This window comes from Catharus ustulatus, chromosome 25 (genome assembly GCF_009819885.2).
Source record: "Catharus ustulatus isolate bCatUst1 chromosome 25, bCatUst1.pri.v2, whole genome shotgun sequence".
In the NCBI taxonomy this organism is placed as follows: domain Eukaryota; kingdom Metazoa; phylum Chordata; class Aves; order Passeriformes; family Turdidae; genus Catharus; species Catharus ustulatus.
Genome location: NC_046245.1, coordinates 4,188,457 through 4,204,538, shown reverse-complemented (window position 1 = coordinate 4,204,538; position 16,082 = coordinate 4,188,457). Strand labels below are relative to the sequence as shown.

At 48.5% G+C, this 16,082-nt stretch overlaps 1 protein-coding gene across 4 annotated transcripts in view; it reads right to left on the bottom strand.

The window, feature by feature from the left end:
* Positions 1 to 16,082, bottom strand: part of BRPF3 (bromodomain and PHD finger containing 3) — a 31,482-nt gene that overhangs the window by 12,311 nt on the left and 3,089 nt on the right. For 2 of the 4 annotated variants that reach the window (XM_033080144.2, XM_042779990.1), the window contains exons 2-6: positions 6,585 to 7,987; positions 5,492 to 5,648; positions 3,347 to 3,478; positions 1,334 to 1,462; positions 674 to 986 (exon numbers count right to left, since the gene is read on the bottom strand). In XM_033080144.2, coding sequence (XP_032936035.2) covers positions 674 to 986; positions 1,334 to 1,462; positions 3,347 to 3,478; positions 5,492 to 5,648; positions 6,585 to 7,987 — 2,134 coding nt within the window. Of the gene's footprint in view, positions 1 to 673; positions 987 to 1,333; positions 1,463 to 3,346; positions 3,479 to 5,491; positions 5,649 to 6,584; positions 7,988 to 12,898; positions 13,212 to 16,082 lie in introns of those variants that run through there. The other 2 variants (XM_033080142.2, XM_033080143.2) reach the window with 2 other exon arrangements.

Below are 16,082 nucleotides of genomic sequence, written 5' to 3'. Positions count from 1 at the left end.
ATTTTCTGCTCATGGCCATTGAGTCCCACTGTGGCACTGATAAAATTACTGCATCCCATTGGGAGCTGCTCCAGCCAGGGGGAAGAGCCCAACATTTCTTACCAAGATAAAAACAGAGGTTTTGGGACACTAAGGGAGCCCCTTTCTCCACTGGACTCCAGAGGAAAACCGAATTTCTCCACATCACCACTGGAGCTCCGGAGGGAAACTGCACCTTGTACAGGAGCACTGCTCCAGCTGAGCCACATCTGTCACTGCAGGAGGATGCAGCCACCATGGAATGGGACTGCTGCCAACACCCTGCCTGACGGGTGTCAGGTTGTACTCTGACTGTGTCAGGGTTTGGGGTTTGTTCTTTGTAGTACTGCATTTCTATTTTAATTTCCCTGTAAAGAACTATTATTCCTATTCCCATATCTTTGCCTGAGAGCCCCTTGACTTCAAAATTATAATAATTTGGAGGGAGGGGGTTTACATTCTCCATTTCAAAGAGAGGTTCCTGCCTTTCTCAGCAGACACCTGTCCTCCAAACTAAAACGGCAACTTTTCCTTCTTTGTCCATATATAAGCCGCACCTCATTATAAGCCACACTTTGGGTTCGGACCAAAATTTTAGTCAAAATGGTGCAGCTTATAATCATGAAATTACTGTAAACCATCAGTCACTACTCACCATCCTCCCAAGAAAAGCGGTAAAAGTCGTGGGGCTTGGGCGACTCAGGCAGGTGAATCCCCACGCCAGTGTCAAAGCCGATGCTGTCGGCCTGGCGCCGCGCGTGACGCAAAATCGCTCCCCCGAGGTCCCGGAGCCGGACAGCTGCTCGGTGGAAAATCGTGTCTTTAGCATTATACCTCATGCAGTTGGCAACTATAAGGTTAAAGTCTTCCTCAAACTCATCCAAGGTTCGGTACAGGTGGGACTCCAGCTTCCGCCTCATGGTGGAAAAATCCATTGGGTTGGAAATGAATTCCAGGTAATCTGGAACCTAAACATATAAAACCTGTACAATTACAAAAACCATTTACTAGCCAACCAGAGCGCACCCATCACAAGCATTCTTAATGCCCTTTCCACTGGCAAGGGGCAGCAACAGATGTTCATTTCTGTGTCACCCAGGCAAGGCAGACACACCCTGGCTCTGCAAAACATTACTCATCCAAGATGTGCTAAACTTCCAGAAAAAAAATACCCTTTTTCTGCCTGGAAGATACACACATCATGATTTTTGAGATAGTTTTTAGTCCACCAGCAGCTTGGGACAAGGTGGTTTGTGCTTCTGCCCAGCAATATCTCATCTACAACCCGTTAAACACCTGTAGGAAAGAGACTTGCCTCGTTCAGGTTAACGGGCTCTGTGAAGATCTGGGCAGCATCCTTCTCCTGCAGCAGGTCCAGGGTTGTGCGGAGCAGGACATTGAAAGGGGTCAGCTGCAGCTCCATGGCAGCCTGCTGCACCTTGACCTGGCAACAGGAACACAGCAGGAACTCACTGAGGGCAGGAGCTGGGAGCGGTGTCACCCTCCAGATTCTCTGAATTGTTCCCCCAGCTTTACTCAGTGCTGGAAATCTCAGGCTAGCACTGTTGTAGAACTTCTGGCAAACACCTTGCACTCTCCATGGACATTGCCCAGTCCAATCCTCTTACATGGAGAACTTCTGTTTATTCAATCTCACAAAGTCAAAACAAGAGGAAACCCCAGGAAATTAAAGGATACTACCATTAAAAATGAAAACAAGTTTTTCACGCCTGGTAAATTACCCTGGAGAACTCCCTGCCTCAAGATATTGTTATTACGCCAATTAGCAACATTATATAAAAATTAAAAGTATGCAGGCATTTCTATGAACAACTTCCATAATTAGACTAGAGACAAAAACAAAGTTTAAGACATAAGCTCTCAGACTTCAAGGCAGAAACCAAACAACAGTGGTTAAATTCCTAATGCAGTTCCTTCTGTCCTTTAGGAAGCCTCTAATACTGTTTGATTTCAAGCAAACAAGTTGTAGCACTGAAAATCTCTTGCACTGAAAATCTATTCAAAGAGGACTGGAACAGGATAAAAGTATTTATTCATCCTTTAACATCTACATTTCTTTGATCTTATAATCACTCGTTATGTCATTCAATCAACGCTTCAGTAACAAAGGTAAGCGAGTCTGTTTACACAAAGCAAACTGTATTTGATGTGCTGAGCAACAAGACAGCATCAATGAGATAATGAATATACACAGGTAAAAAGACCAAATTTTAAAAAAATAGCCAAACAGAGATGCACAATTCTGGAGCATCCTTCTGCACTCACCTAAAAGCTGGGCTGGGACAGAGCCCAACTAGATACACTCTTCTGTGGTATTTTATCCTTTTAAAAAGCACACCACAGTTTCCATAAGCTTTTCTGGATTTAGCCAGCTGTTACATCAAGATATCAAAAGCAAACAAAACCCAAGAATGATTTTTGGTTTTTTATCCTCCTACCTAAAATATGTTCACACAGCAATGAGAGCTGAGCCACTGATATAAATCAAAGACAATGCAGCAAACAAATGATCAAGAGGACTCCAGAAAAGCTGTGGGTAGTTCCTGGCCATAAAAAAAATTGTTCTCAGAGGAGCTGTGATCACAGAGGATGCTGCTTTCCCTCTCCCTGCAGCCAGGCTGGAAGCAGCCAGGCAAGGCCTGAGGATGTGCATGGGCTCAGGGTGTGCCCAGTGAGCTTTCCTGGAGCTGTCCTGGAGGATATCCCAGCCACAGAGCACAGCTGTGGGGCAGCACCCACAAGATAAGGACAGCAAAGGCAAGGCTGGCAAGCATTGGAAGCAACTGGTGAAACTTTGGAGATATGCACACAGGTCAAAGGAGAAACTGGAAAATTTAGTAAATGGTCTCCATCTTACAGCTTTTTCTTCTAAAAATGTTCTTAGAGGACAAACTACAGGAATTTTTAGCTTTAGAAATTAAGAGCTGAATTGTGATTGAGCCTTCTCTCTGGAGGTGTTACCAAACTCCTGAAATAATCATGAAAGACCTAACTGCTACTCTGCAAAACACTTGGTCCATGCCCAGAAATAGAAGGGGTTCTGTAGGTCAGGAATCAAATCCACTATTAATGATACAAACACATTTTGCCAGCACTCTGCACCCAGCCCTGGCTCTGAGGCTGCACAGGGCAAACCTGTGACAGGCACAGGGAGAGCTCTGCACACCCAACAGCCAGAACCTGCCAAAAGAGGAAAAGGCTCAAGAAAAACTGCTGTGCTCCTCCTGAGCCTCCTGCAGCACAGAGTGCTTGCATGGGACTGGAGTTAAGAGCAGGAACTGGAGAGCCAGAACTCAGAATTCCCTACCTGCTCCCGTTTGAGCTTTTCCCTCTTTCGGATGAGCTCGATGAGCAGCCGAGCGCGCTCCAAGTCGTGCCGGAGCTTCTGCCAGTACTTCAGCTCCTCCTTCACTGCACTCGTCTTCTCATCCTGCTCCTTCTGCAAAGATAGAGGTGGGGTGAGATAAAAAACACTACAGGTTTCCTGTGTTTCCTTCTTTTTCCAGGAATCCTCTGGGAATTGCTCTCAGAGTCTTCCTCTTACTGCCTTGTCTCTTGTTCAGACCATGTCCCCTCCTTCCTCCAGCAGTTATCTGTCTAACAGAGAGAACATCAGCTTTTCCAGATTTTACCTTATCTGTGAAATTACCCCAAATTATCCTGCAGCTCCACCCTGGGAACACACTTCAGTGCACGCTCATTTACACCCTCCCTGCTTTTCCATCCAAGTTTATTACAGAGGCTGGAAATTTTTCTGTGCATTGGAGCAGCAGCCCAAAGCATTTACAGTCTACAGGGAAGGTAACCCAAAGCAGGGCAGAAAAGAGCTATTCTGTAACCCATAAAAAACAGAGCCATGGAAAGACATTTGCCAAGAATGGCCAACACTGGGAGATGAGCTCACACTTTCCAAGACACAGGTCAGTGGCTTCACAACACAATCATCCTTCCTTTCCTAAATCTGTAGATTTTTAGTGATTTGGATGACATATCCCAAGTGCATACACGTTCACATGACTGCCAAGAGGACCATTGCTTCACAAGATTTTCATGGTTTATATTAATAGGACATTTGTGGTAAATAGCCAATGTAATACACCAAGGAAATGCTGCACTTTCCCAAGCTCTGCACTGATAAGTGGGGAATAATTTATTTAGCACCCAGAGCAGTCTTCCTGCAAACCAAAATATGAATTCCTCCAACTACAATAAAAATATACATGTGCATTGTATACAATCCATACTGACAGGCTGTGTTAGAGGGGAGAGTTCTACTGCTTCATTCCTTCAGCAACTACTACTCATGCCAAATGCAGTGCTACTTAATACACCACGATAAAGGGACTACAGATGGCAGTTCAAAAGAGGAAGCAAAAGAGTCCAGAGCTGATGATTTTGTCTAAATGTGCATGGGATGGACAGAAATTGAAGCTGCAGGAAGAATGACCCAAACTGGAATTTGGCCATAACTCTGGAGTTAAAACCCATTTTCTTTACTGACTCCAAGGAATGTGATTTTCTCATTCCTATAAGAGATCATTCCACCAAGGGACTCATCACATCCTTGCACAACCCTGGGTCTTCTGACTCAGGGGGAAAGCTCCTACCTGCCTGTCCCACCAACACCAACTTTAATGGTATCATGGATATCTTATAACAAACTAGCTCTGTTCTTCAGGTATGAGCACACCAAGAGAGACTCAAATCTCATCCTTTAACTCCCACTCCTGTCTTAGGTTGCAACACAGGATGTGACCAAAAGTATGGATTCTATCACCATCTGTTAAAACCAGGTGGGGCAGCCATCTTTATCTTTTCCACAACCCATCTTCCTCCAGGGAAGTATCTTCTGTTAATGGTCATTGAGTCACTGTGTGACTGATAAAATTCCATCATCCCATGGGGAGATGCTCCAGCCAGGGGGAGGAGTGGAGCCTTTTCCACCTAGATAAAAGCTGACATTTGGAACACCAAAGCAGCCTTTTTCCACTGGATTCCAGAAGAAAACTGGATGTTTTACACATCACCACTGGACCTTTGGAGGAAAACTGTGCCTTCTACAGGAGCACTGCTTCAACTGAACCACATCTGTCACTGCAGGAGGATGCAGCCACCATGGGATGGGACTGCTACCAACACCCTGACTGACTGAGAGGCTGTCAGGTTGGATTCTCACTCTGTCAGTGTTTTGGGGTTTTTTGGTAATACTGTATTTCTATTTTAACTTCCCTAGTAAAGAACTGTTATTCCTATTTCCCATATCTTTGCCTGAGAGCCCCTTAATTTCAAAATTACAATAATTTGGAGAGAAGGTGTGTACATTTTTCATTTCAAAAAGAGGTTCCTGCTCTTCTTAGCAGACACCTGTCTTCCAAACCAAGACAGCTCTCCTCCCTAGCCATCTGGAAGCCAGGCTGTGTGTGCCAGGTGAGCAGAGTGGGAGCACTGGTACCTGCTCAGCATTCCTCTGGGACTGCAGGTGCGAGTGCAGCCGCCGGATCAGGGGCACCCCGTTCCTCGCCTGCCGCTTCAGCAGCCAGTAGTTGTGCAGCCTCTGCATGAACTGGTTCTTCCTCTGCAGGGACAGCCCACTGCACATCTTGTTCAGCCTGAAGGAAGCACAGAGGGAAGGAGCCAGCTGAAAAGCAATCATGGCTTTGCAGAGCCTTGGGTCTCCTGCTGAAGCTCTGCAGGGTTGTGTCAATGCTCACTCTGAAGTACACACGGACTGGGACAATCTGGGCTCTCCTCACATGCAGACAGATGTGATCTGTTTTCATACTGGAGGGTCCCACCAAGCACTTGCCACAGCACAAAGTCTGAAATCAGACTCTGTCAAGTCAATTCAGCTCCAAGTCTTAATTTCAAAACTTCTTCCCATGTCAAGAACCTTCCAGGGGCCATTTAAGTTTGATGTTATTAATCTGGAGCCTGGAAAATTAACTTGACAGGAGTCCAAGAATAACAGATCACCTACTTAAACCTTTGCTTACCATTCTTATCTTGCACATGGTGCCTTATCAGTCAAACAGACTGACACATCAACACACTTCCTAAGGCACCAAACAAAAATTCTGCATGAGGCAGAGCTGGGAGAAAAATACAAAAATACAGCCAAAGACAAAGCTGCTTGCAACACTGGCAGGTTTGACATGCTCTGTAATAAAAGGAGGAATTAAGAAACTGTGAAATGAGATCTCAAAAATTTTAATAGTGGGATGACCCCTACCTGCCTACCAACCTGTAATGCATGAAGTATTTTAAAAATGTCTTCATGGTAGATGGGTGTTTGCCATTAGAGACCACCACAGAGTCTGCATTACACAACAGCCTGGGATGGCTGCTCAGCAAAGCCGGAAAACCACAGTGACACTCAGAAGAAACCCAGCCACAAGTTACACTGCAGAGCACTCTGAACAGTTATTGCTAAACCTTAACTGAAGATTCAGTGTTTCCAAGGTCAACAGTGACAGAGACTGAGTCCTTAAAACAGACTCTGTTCAGCTACTGCTGTCCAACTCCTTCCCTAAACCTGCAACACTCACCTGTAAGAGGGAATTTGTGCAATGGTCACCACGGGCACGGACGAACGCCCTTTGGTAACGTCACCAGGCTCCTTTTTGATCTTTTGCTTCAATTTCACTTGGTTCTTCTTCACAGACCCTTTGGGAGAGCCACAGCTGACTTCCTCCTCTTCCTCCTCCTTCACAGTGACCTTGTACCCATCACCAGCAGCAGCTGGAGACCCTCTTCTCACCGTGCCAGGCGGGGAGTGGCTCTCACAGTAGGCAGTCTTGCGCACAGTGAACGTCGTGCCGTTGATGCTGGTCTCCCTCATGGGCTCAATCTTCATGAAGAGCCCGGCTCTCTGTGCACAGGTGACGTGGAAGGCAGTGTAACAGTTCACCTTGTGGCACTGGATAGCAGCTCCCATGCCCTTCTGCTTGCAGATACAGCATGTGAGCTTCCAGCGAGCCGGAGGGATGTTATTGATCCCTTCGATGGGCTCCAGGAACACAGTGTTTGCAAAGCACACCTCTGGGATCCAGATGGCACAGACCACGTGAGCCCAGCGGCCATCGCTGGTCTGCTTGAAGGCTCCCCCTTTGTTTGGGCAAAGGACACAATCCACAGGGCGAGAAGGGGACTGTAAACAGCAGCGGCAAAGCCACTGCCCCTCGGGGATGTAGGGCACACCGTAACACTCCTGGTGCACAGCCAGATTGCAAATGTCACAGAACAGGATGACATTGCTGTTGTGGCACTCATCATCCATGCACACACAGCAGAAAGCATCCTCATCGATGAGGGACTGCTGAGCCCCGTTGTTCCGGCTCTCAAGGTACGATTCCTTTTCCAACCGATCCACCAGCAGCTCAAAAGTGTCAGCAGAAACTGTCCCATAACCATCAGCCCTTCTCTTCTCGTTGACCATCTCCAGCCATGCCAGATCCTCCTCGTCCATGTCATACTCCACTTCTCCATCCAGGTCCTCGGGAGGCTTTTCAATGTAGCGGTAGTAGGCAGCAGGGAGGGGAGGGGCATCCGGCTGGCTGAAGGAGTCCACAACACGGAACTTGGGCTGGGGCAAGTGCAAAGACATCCCTGGTGCATGTTTGGAGCAGGAATCCTTCTTCTTCCCTTTGGAAGGTGTTTTCTTCGATTTGGAAGTGAAGAGGGGCTGCTCGCTGTTCTCCTTGTTGCTGTTGCACTCGGTGATGTCCTGGGCTGTCAGCTCGTCCTCGGTGATGAGTTTCAGGGGGTCGTAGATGCTGATGCGATGGAGCCGCCCGTCGATGTCCACCTCCACAATGCGCTGGGCCTGCGCGTAGGTCAGCGTCTCCCGGCTGGGGGAGCACTTGAGGCTGTAGGGCGAGGGAGAACGCCTCCCCTCCAAGTGCTGCCGGCACCTCCTCCGAGGCTTCCTCATCCCTGTGCTGCAGAGACCCTGGGGCACAACAGGACAGAGCACAGGGTAAGACAAGGAGACAAGCAAGAAGCAGCACAGACTGAAAAACTCACTCAATTTCTATCAGAGACTCCAGCAATTTCAGGCTCATTGAGTCTTTACACCTTAGATACAGGCAGGTATTGATATATCAGCCATTTCTTGCAATGTGTACCAGAGCAGCCTCCAAATTCCTCTATTTGCACCTCAAATTCCACCCCACCACCAGTGAGAAAAACTCACAATAATTTGACAGTACAATATACAAACAGTCTGCTGTGCACCCAAATCAAACTATTCAGATGCCCTGAAATCCAAACAACCTGGTTCACATCTTCTTGCACCATTCACACATTAAGTTCACACAAACCAACGAAGAACCACAGTTCTCCTCTGCTCTTCTGCCTGTGACTTTTCTTTTATACCCCCCAAATGTGCTGGATGTTTTCCAGGAGAAAAGGAATGCACCATTCAGGTCTTATGAAAGCAGTTTCCAATTTAATTCTTTTTTGTCAGCTCCAGATAAAACTAATGGTTTTCCCTCAGCTCCTCCAGGTTTCACAGCTCAGGCTGCCCCACCAATCCTTCCATTCTGACACTGCAGATGCAAAAAAGTCCCATAATGAAAAATCATCCTCCAGCTTTGCTTTTCCTTCTCTCAAGGGTCACAAACAGAGCCAGAGGATGAACTGAACAATGTAGCAGAGACCAGAGGTGCATCTCTTCTGCTCTTCCACGAGGAAGCAAAGAGGGATGAACATGGCAACAGGCAGCATGGATCCCAATGGACTTACAAGTCACAATTCCCATTCATCCACCTGAGGCACCTGGCTATGGAGAGTCCATAGAAGCAGGAAAGCAGCAAGACATCTTCTAGCACCAGGAGCTGTGAAATGGCATTTGCTCAGAGCCTTAACAAAAAGCCCCAGCCAGCTCTGCCAGCACAAACTGCTAATCAGCAAGGCAGATAATTAGCTGAGAGTCGGCTGCTGACATTAAGGAGGTGCCTGTCAGAGGGGAGCAGAGGAGAAGCCTGGGGAGATGGTTTGGGGGAGGATTCAGACACGGTGGGAGCAGCTCGGGGATCAGAGGGTGAAGGAGGGAGCCGGAAAAGAGGGAAAGCAGAGAGGAGGCCAAGTGAGTAATGCAAGAGAGAAGGGCAGAGTCAAGGATGGGAACATGACTTATGGGAATAAACAAGCTGAGGCTGAAAGAAGTCGAAAAGGAGACAAAGGAAAGCAAATGTAAATTTTCTGTGAGAAGATAAGGCAGCCCAGAGCTTATCTGTTGCTATGCAGAGGCCTGAACCAGCACCTCACCCTTATTTAAAGCAATCCACACACTCAGTCCCTTTCTGTGGGACCCACAGACAAGGAAACACACCACAAACCCACAACTTGTACTCAGCCAATGCAGTATTTGTGCTCCAGGAAGGACAGAGCTCCAGAAACTCTTAACTGTGTGCCACAGCAAGCAGCATCTCACAGGACCAGAAGAAGTCCAAGCTTATTCCAGAAAGAAGGAGAAAACTCCAGGAGCAATACTTTTTTCAAGTACTGGTTCTGTGAAACACAAGATTAAGCCATGACACCACCTGTGTCTTAAAGAAACAAACATGCTCTGGAAAGATTTCCAAACTCTTCCCTGCATCCACAGAAATAAGCTTCAGGTGCCACTTTTAGTATGCACACCTACAATGATGGAGCCTGTAAATGCAATTTTACTTCACATGTTAAATAAAAGATGATGATTTCTACCTGCAAATAGAGGTACCACAAATTTTGGTGGTACCTTTGCCTTAAAACTTTAATCAGTCACTTGATCCACACACTGCAGACACCCAACTGTACTCATCCTAGCTGAACTCCAATGGCTTCAATCAGCAGAAAAAAACAATTTTAAAAAGAGGTTAGAAAGTTAAGTTGATCATCAAGTGAATTTTAAAAAATTAAAAATAAAATCCTGCTGGCAAACAGCTCTGTTACAATTCAGGCAGGTACAAGCAAAGAGGATTTTGGAGGCAAGAAGACATATGGAGGATAAAGTAATTATTATGAGCTGACCACACACATCATTAATATTGTGTTCAGGAAAAATGAGGCAATAGCCAATTGCTTGGAATGCTGAGGGACAAGGAAATTTCAGTGAAACAAGCACCTGAAGGAAGGGCTGTTTTACCTAATGGGAAAAACAGGCATGCAGATTTCCTTCAGTGAAACAATCAGTGTATTTCTAACAAATTACCCCAAAGTGGGCTTTGCACCACAGCAACCAATTGCCATAAAACAGCCCATTTGTAAAGCACACAATTACTTAGCACTGTGAAGAAGCATCTAAAATGGCATGGAAATTGCTGCCAGTGATAGCTGAGTGCCTGGAATGAGACATACACCTGGATATTAGGAGAGACACCTCCAAAATACCTTGAAAGCAGCAACAAAATCAACTCAGACACACTGAGCTGAGCACTGTGACCTTGTCTACAGCAACAGGAACATCTAAGCAGCAACCCAGGAATGTTTTGATTCCCTCAGCACACTTGAAAACACCTCCCAGCTACACATAAAAAGGAATCCCTCTGCAAACAGCTCCTGTGCACACTGAAATGCTAAAGATGCTCGACATGAGTGGGTTTAAATGCTATTTCAGCCCACACTGATTCTGTCCTGCCGTGGACAAAGGCTGCTGGTGTGAAAGCAGAAACTACAGACATCCCTTTGCCATGCCACAATACACTCGAGGCATTCCAAAAAGCTCCTGTCACCCATTCCTACCGGGGATTACAATGGGAACAGGGGGTGAAGCTCCCAGAGAGCACAACTGAGCAAACAAGGTGGCTATAACTCAAAGAGCTGCTGGGAATTAATTTAACTCTGCTCCTGGAGTTCCTTCAGGAGTGATTTGATTCTCCTGAGCAGCAGTTTTCACACCTGTGGGCACTAGATGACTGAAAAACCAAGCCCATCATCAGGATGCTTAAATTTACTAGAAAGGGAGCTAAAGCTCCCCTGAAAAAGAGATCAATGTGTATGGAACAGCACCACAGTACAGGCCCCTATTATATACACAGCCTGGAATACTGAACAGAAGTGGGTCCTCTAAAGGAAAGACAGATTTCCACCCATGTAATGCTGCCAGAAATCCTTTTCTCACACTGCACAAGACCTCAGTCTCCTTCCCAACTCTCCTTCATGCTGCAGTCCTTCCAGCTTTCCCACGTTGAACAACCAAGGACTCACTTTACAGCACCAGGTTTCTCATGAGCAGAGGATGCAAGGTTGGAGTTCAAGGCAGTGAAGCTGGGGGAGTTTCCTGGCCCTTTCTTTTGGCATAGCTTGGTGATCCCAGCCAAAAATATTCCATCAACAATGAAGAACTTGAATGACTTGCAGCAAAAAGGCCATCTGAGTTCAGTGTGCAGCAGAAGACAGGAACAACATGGCTCTCATTGCACCATGACTACTGGCAGTGGCTACAGCTCCTACAGTCCTAAAGGATTTGGGGTTTGTTGTTACAAAAGGTTGCCCCTCTTTGGGATACCAAGCCAAACACAAGGTCTGGAGATGTTCCTCAGCACTGCTCTCCAGCCCATGCAGCCACTGGGATTTGAAACCCATTGCTGTGCAGTGGGGAACAGACACCCATGGAGCTATTCAAGAAACACATCTGTAAAATAAAACCAATGGATGCCAGAGAAAATAAACAACCTGGAACAGCTGCAGCCTCCCCTCCACCTTTTGCCGATCAAAACGCCAGAAAAACGCCTGCTGCCATTCACAATGTCCCTTCATGTCCCTGTGTCTGTGCCTGCCACAGGCCCATGGTCCCCTCACACACGTGCCAAGGGTTTATTCTCCTCACACCCACACTGATACCTACAATGAAATGTGTCGGTAGTCAACAGATGTCATGGAGAGCTGCTTGCCCTGGCACATGCAGAGATCTTTATCAATACCCTGATACTTCTGTAACCAAGTCAAGCAGACGGGAGATGCACCGGCCTCGAGAGAGGCGCTCCCTCTGGCACGGGGAGGGTGCGGGACGGGCTGTGGATGAAGTTTCAGGTATAAAGTGTGGGCTCGGCCACAGATGGGGCGCGCCATGAGCGGTGTGTGACCCCAGCAGCAGCGCTCCGGAGCTGTGATAGCCACGAGCCGCGTCCGGCCCTCAGCAGCTGAGGGAACGGCGCCATGCCCTCAGCTGTCAGGCACCGCCGGGAGCGCCTCAAGGAGCCACCCGCGCACCGAGGGCTCCCTGCAGGCAACTCCAGCAGCAGCCAGCGATCTGGGCCAAGACACAGCAGGGACTTGGGCACATATAAAGCCGTCCCGGGGGGAGGAGAAGTCGGTGAACCCCAGCGGGACGAGCCGCGGCGCGGGCCCACAGCGCGGCCACCTCTCCCCACGGAACTGCCAGAGTCCCCAGAGGGCGGGAGCGGGCGGGGGAGCGCAGAGCGAGCGCAGCGGGGCTGCAATGCCATTGGCTGCCACCGCCGTCCATCACAGCGCCACCACCAATAGCAACGCGAGGCTCTGCGGGGCTAAAGGCGGGTGCGCTCGGCCCCGCCTGGGCCAATCGCGTGGGAGAAGGTGGGCGGCGCCCCCGCCGCGCCGCGAAGAAGGGGGGGCCAAGATGGCGGCAATGGGGGGGCCCGGCTTGCACGGTGCTGCCCGTTCCCCATCCCCGGGCGCTCACCGCCGCCGCCCCCTCCTCGGCGAGGGATTACGGGCCACTCCCGCCGCACAGAGACGGAGCGGGGACGCGGGAGAGGCCCGCAGGCTGTGGCGCACTGGCCTCCCTCAGCTCCTTCCCGCCCGCCCGGTCACCTTCCCGCGACCCCGGCGCGGGGGTGTGTGAGGGAGGAGAGACCCCTGAAGGAAGGGTGTCGCGGCCTCCCGCGCAGAGCTTTACCTGGCCGGCTCAGCGCGCCGCCGCCGCGGCTTCTCCACCGTTGCCGCCGCCTCCTTTTGGGGGGATTTTTTTTGTTTTTGTTTTTCTTTTTCAGGTTTTTTTTTTCTTTTCCTTTTTTTTTTTTTTTTTTTTTTTTTCAAATTCTCTCCGCCTCCCCCTCCCCTCCCCCCTGGGGCGGACGGGCTCACCCAGCCGGCGGCGGGAGGGGAGGGCACAAGATGTCGGCTCCGTCCGCTCCGGCTACTGCCGCCTCCTCAGCGCCGCCTCCTCATTGCCGCTGCCGCCGCTGCTCCCGCCGCTGCTCCCGCCGCTGCCGCTCCGGCCCCGGTGCCGCTTCGCCCCCCACCACCCTCACCTCCCCCCCGCTCCCCCCCGGGGCTCCAGCGCCCCCGACGCTCTCGGTGCTGTGGAGGCGGGGGGGAGCAGGGGACACCCGCTCAAGATGGAGGCGGCGGTGGCGGCGCGGGCCGGCCGAGCGGCGGGGAGAGGCGGCAGCCAGCGGCCAGGCGGGGGAGGGGGCTCCGCGCTCCGCTCCCCCCGCGGGCAGGCACCGCCCGCCCCTCCCCGGTGCCTTCCCACACCCGGGCCGCGCCGAGCGGGAGGCCCCCGGGGGCTGGTGGTGACGGGAGGGCGGGGGGTCCCTCCGCGCTGCCCTCGTGCCTTAGGCGGGGGCCGCTGCTCCCCGTGGCCCCTCCGCGGCTCTCGAGGCAGCACCGGGGAGCCGCGGCCTCCCGGCGGCCGGAGCTGCTCCCGCGCCTGCCCCGCATCATCCGCGGGGTTTGGGGTTTGGGAGCTCGGGTCCGTCCCAGGCCGGTACCTCACAGCCGGGAGCCGTCGGGCCACGGGAAATGAGGGGGGATTGTTGTCCCAGGCTCATTTGGGGTGTCTCCATCTCGCAGCCCGCTTTTTTTGCAGGAGGTGTAGGGTCCCAGGAAACATCCTGGAGCATCGCCAGGTGCCAGAGTCCAGCCCGGCTGCACTCCCAGAGAACCTTTGCCTGCCACAGTTAGTCTAAACAAACAACATCAAACAAACGATGTAAATAAATAGCAAGAGCCTGTATTTATTTTGTAGACCAGTATTCCAGGTGCAGTTGGCCTCTTTATATGCCGAGCTGTCACAGGCTGGAGGGACAGTGAGAGGGACTGAGGGGATCAAACAAGAAAGAAGTTAGCAACTGAGATAAGAATTGAGATAGGAATTGCAGAGGCTCCCACTCTTACTTTTTATAGAGCATGCCACATACTTGAGCATATGTGTGTTCTACCTCCCACTCTGTGCAGAGTATTGCATAATATCACCATCTGAATTTATAGAATTAACTGTTTTAGAAGGAAGCAATGAATGCTGTTTTCCCTCATTTACAGTCCAACTGGAGATCTTTTGTCTCTTAACGTATGTTAACCACGGAATCTGAGAGCAGCCAGTCTGTGACAGTTTGTTTTGCAAATACTCCGGTTGGGCCAGAGCTTGTTGCAGCTTTAAAAGCAAAAGCAAACCTGTTACTTACTGCTGAACACTCCTTACATATCACCTTTGAAGTATATACTGGTATGTATGGTGTATACTTTTTACAGATCTACTGTTTACATATCAAAACGTGAAAATAAATAATCTATTCTTGTCTTGCATGAAAAATGACATCTCAAGGATTTAGAAATAAAGTCCCAATACTCTCACTGATGTACAAAGGATCTCACCCTCAAAAGAACAGCTGTATAAAGTATGGTCCTAACCATGAAAGATAAAACAAACCCTAAAACAATCTATAGCTGCATTTTTTTCCCTAGTTAAACAGTAAATAAAATAATTTCAATAATTGATGAGCAGCTTCAAAGTCTGAGAGAACTGAAAAAGAGAAGCTTTGGGGTGACCTAATTGCAGCCCTTCAGTACCTGAGAGGAGCCTACAAGGAGGATTTTTCCAAGAGCAGGTAGGGACAGGGCAAGGGGGGATGGTTTCAAATAAAAGAGGAAGTTTGGATTAGGTAATGGGAAAATAACTCTGTGATGCTGTGAGGCACTGGAACAGGCTGTCCAGGGAAGCTGTGGCTGCCACATTCCTGGGATTGCTCAAGGCCAGGTTGGATGGGGCTCTGGTGAAAGGTGTCCCACAGCAGGGGAATGCACACAGTTAAGTCCCTTCCAACCCAGGCCATTCTGGTTTTCCTTCTTTGTGTGGGAATTTTAACTGGGTTTTACTTGATTTTTTTTGTTTTTTACTTTCTTTTTTTTTAATATGACCAACTTTTGCAAACTCTTTCATTTTTGACCTCAATTTTGCAACTTCATGCTCTTAAATGTGCACTGGAATTAGCTTATTATAAACTTATTAGGTTCCCTTTTAAGAACAGTGGGATGGCTTGTGCACAGAAATGTCCAGACATCTCTGATGGCTGAGGGCCATGTGTTACAACATCAAAACCAGTTATTCATCATTTAGTTTTATATCAAAGCTGTGGAACTAATGCATTATTTGAAAAAACATCCTGAACTTCTCTCAAATCCCAGAGGCACAGTTTAATTCAATTCCTTTGCTGTCCCAGTTTTCAAAGGGTGCAAGTGCACAATTAGTGATGTTGTTTCAAATAAAAGCAGCAGCCAAGACACCTCAGAGTCAGGCACCTTCATTCATATTACAATTTCCTCCATGTTTATTCAAGCATATAAGACAAAAAGGGAAAAGAATTATCATTTATAATTGAGACCTGACCTTTTTCTTTGTTGATTTATTATCCTCAAACCTGAATTCTGTTTGTATCTCTCTTTGGCTCTTTGTTCTGCTGCAGTTTTCTTCAGAATTGCTGAAAATAGAGCAATTGCTAAACAGGTCCCTTATGCATTAAAGGTTAAAACATCTCAAAAGTGATAAACCTCAGTTGCCATGTAATTGCACAGGAATATTGTATACATAATATATATATATTTATACATATTTATAACCCTCTTCAGCCTCACTAACATCAGAGAGGTTACACAAGCACTACCCCCTCAGTGCTCCTTAATTTTTTTAACCTCAATGTCTTCTAATTTTAAAACATTTTTTTCAGTGGAAGTGTTCTGAAAACATCTGAAATGATGGTTTATAGCAGGAGAATTTTTATTTTTCCAGCCAAACTTGGCTAAAAGAAGTTCACTCACTTCCATGTAACAGCAAATCAATGAGGGTTGCAGATATAATGTAC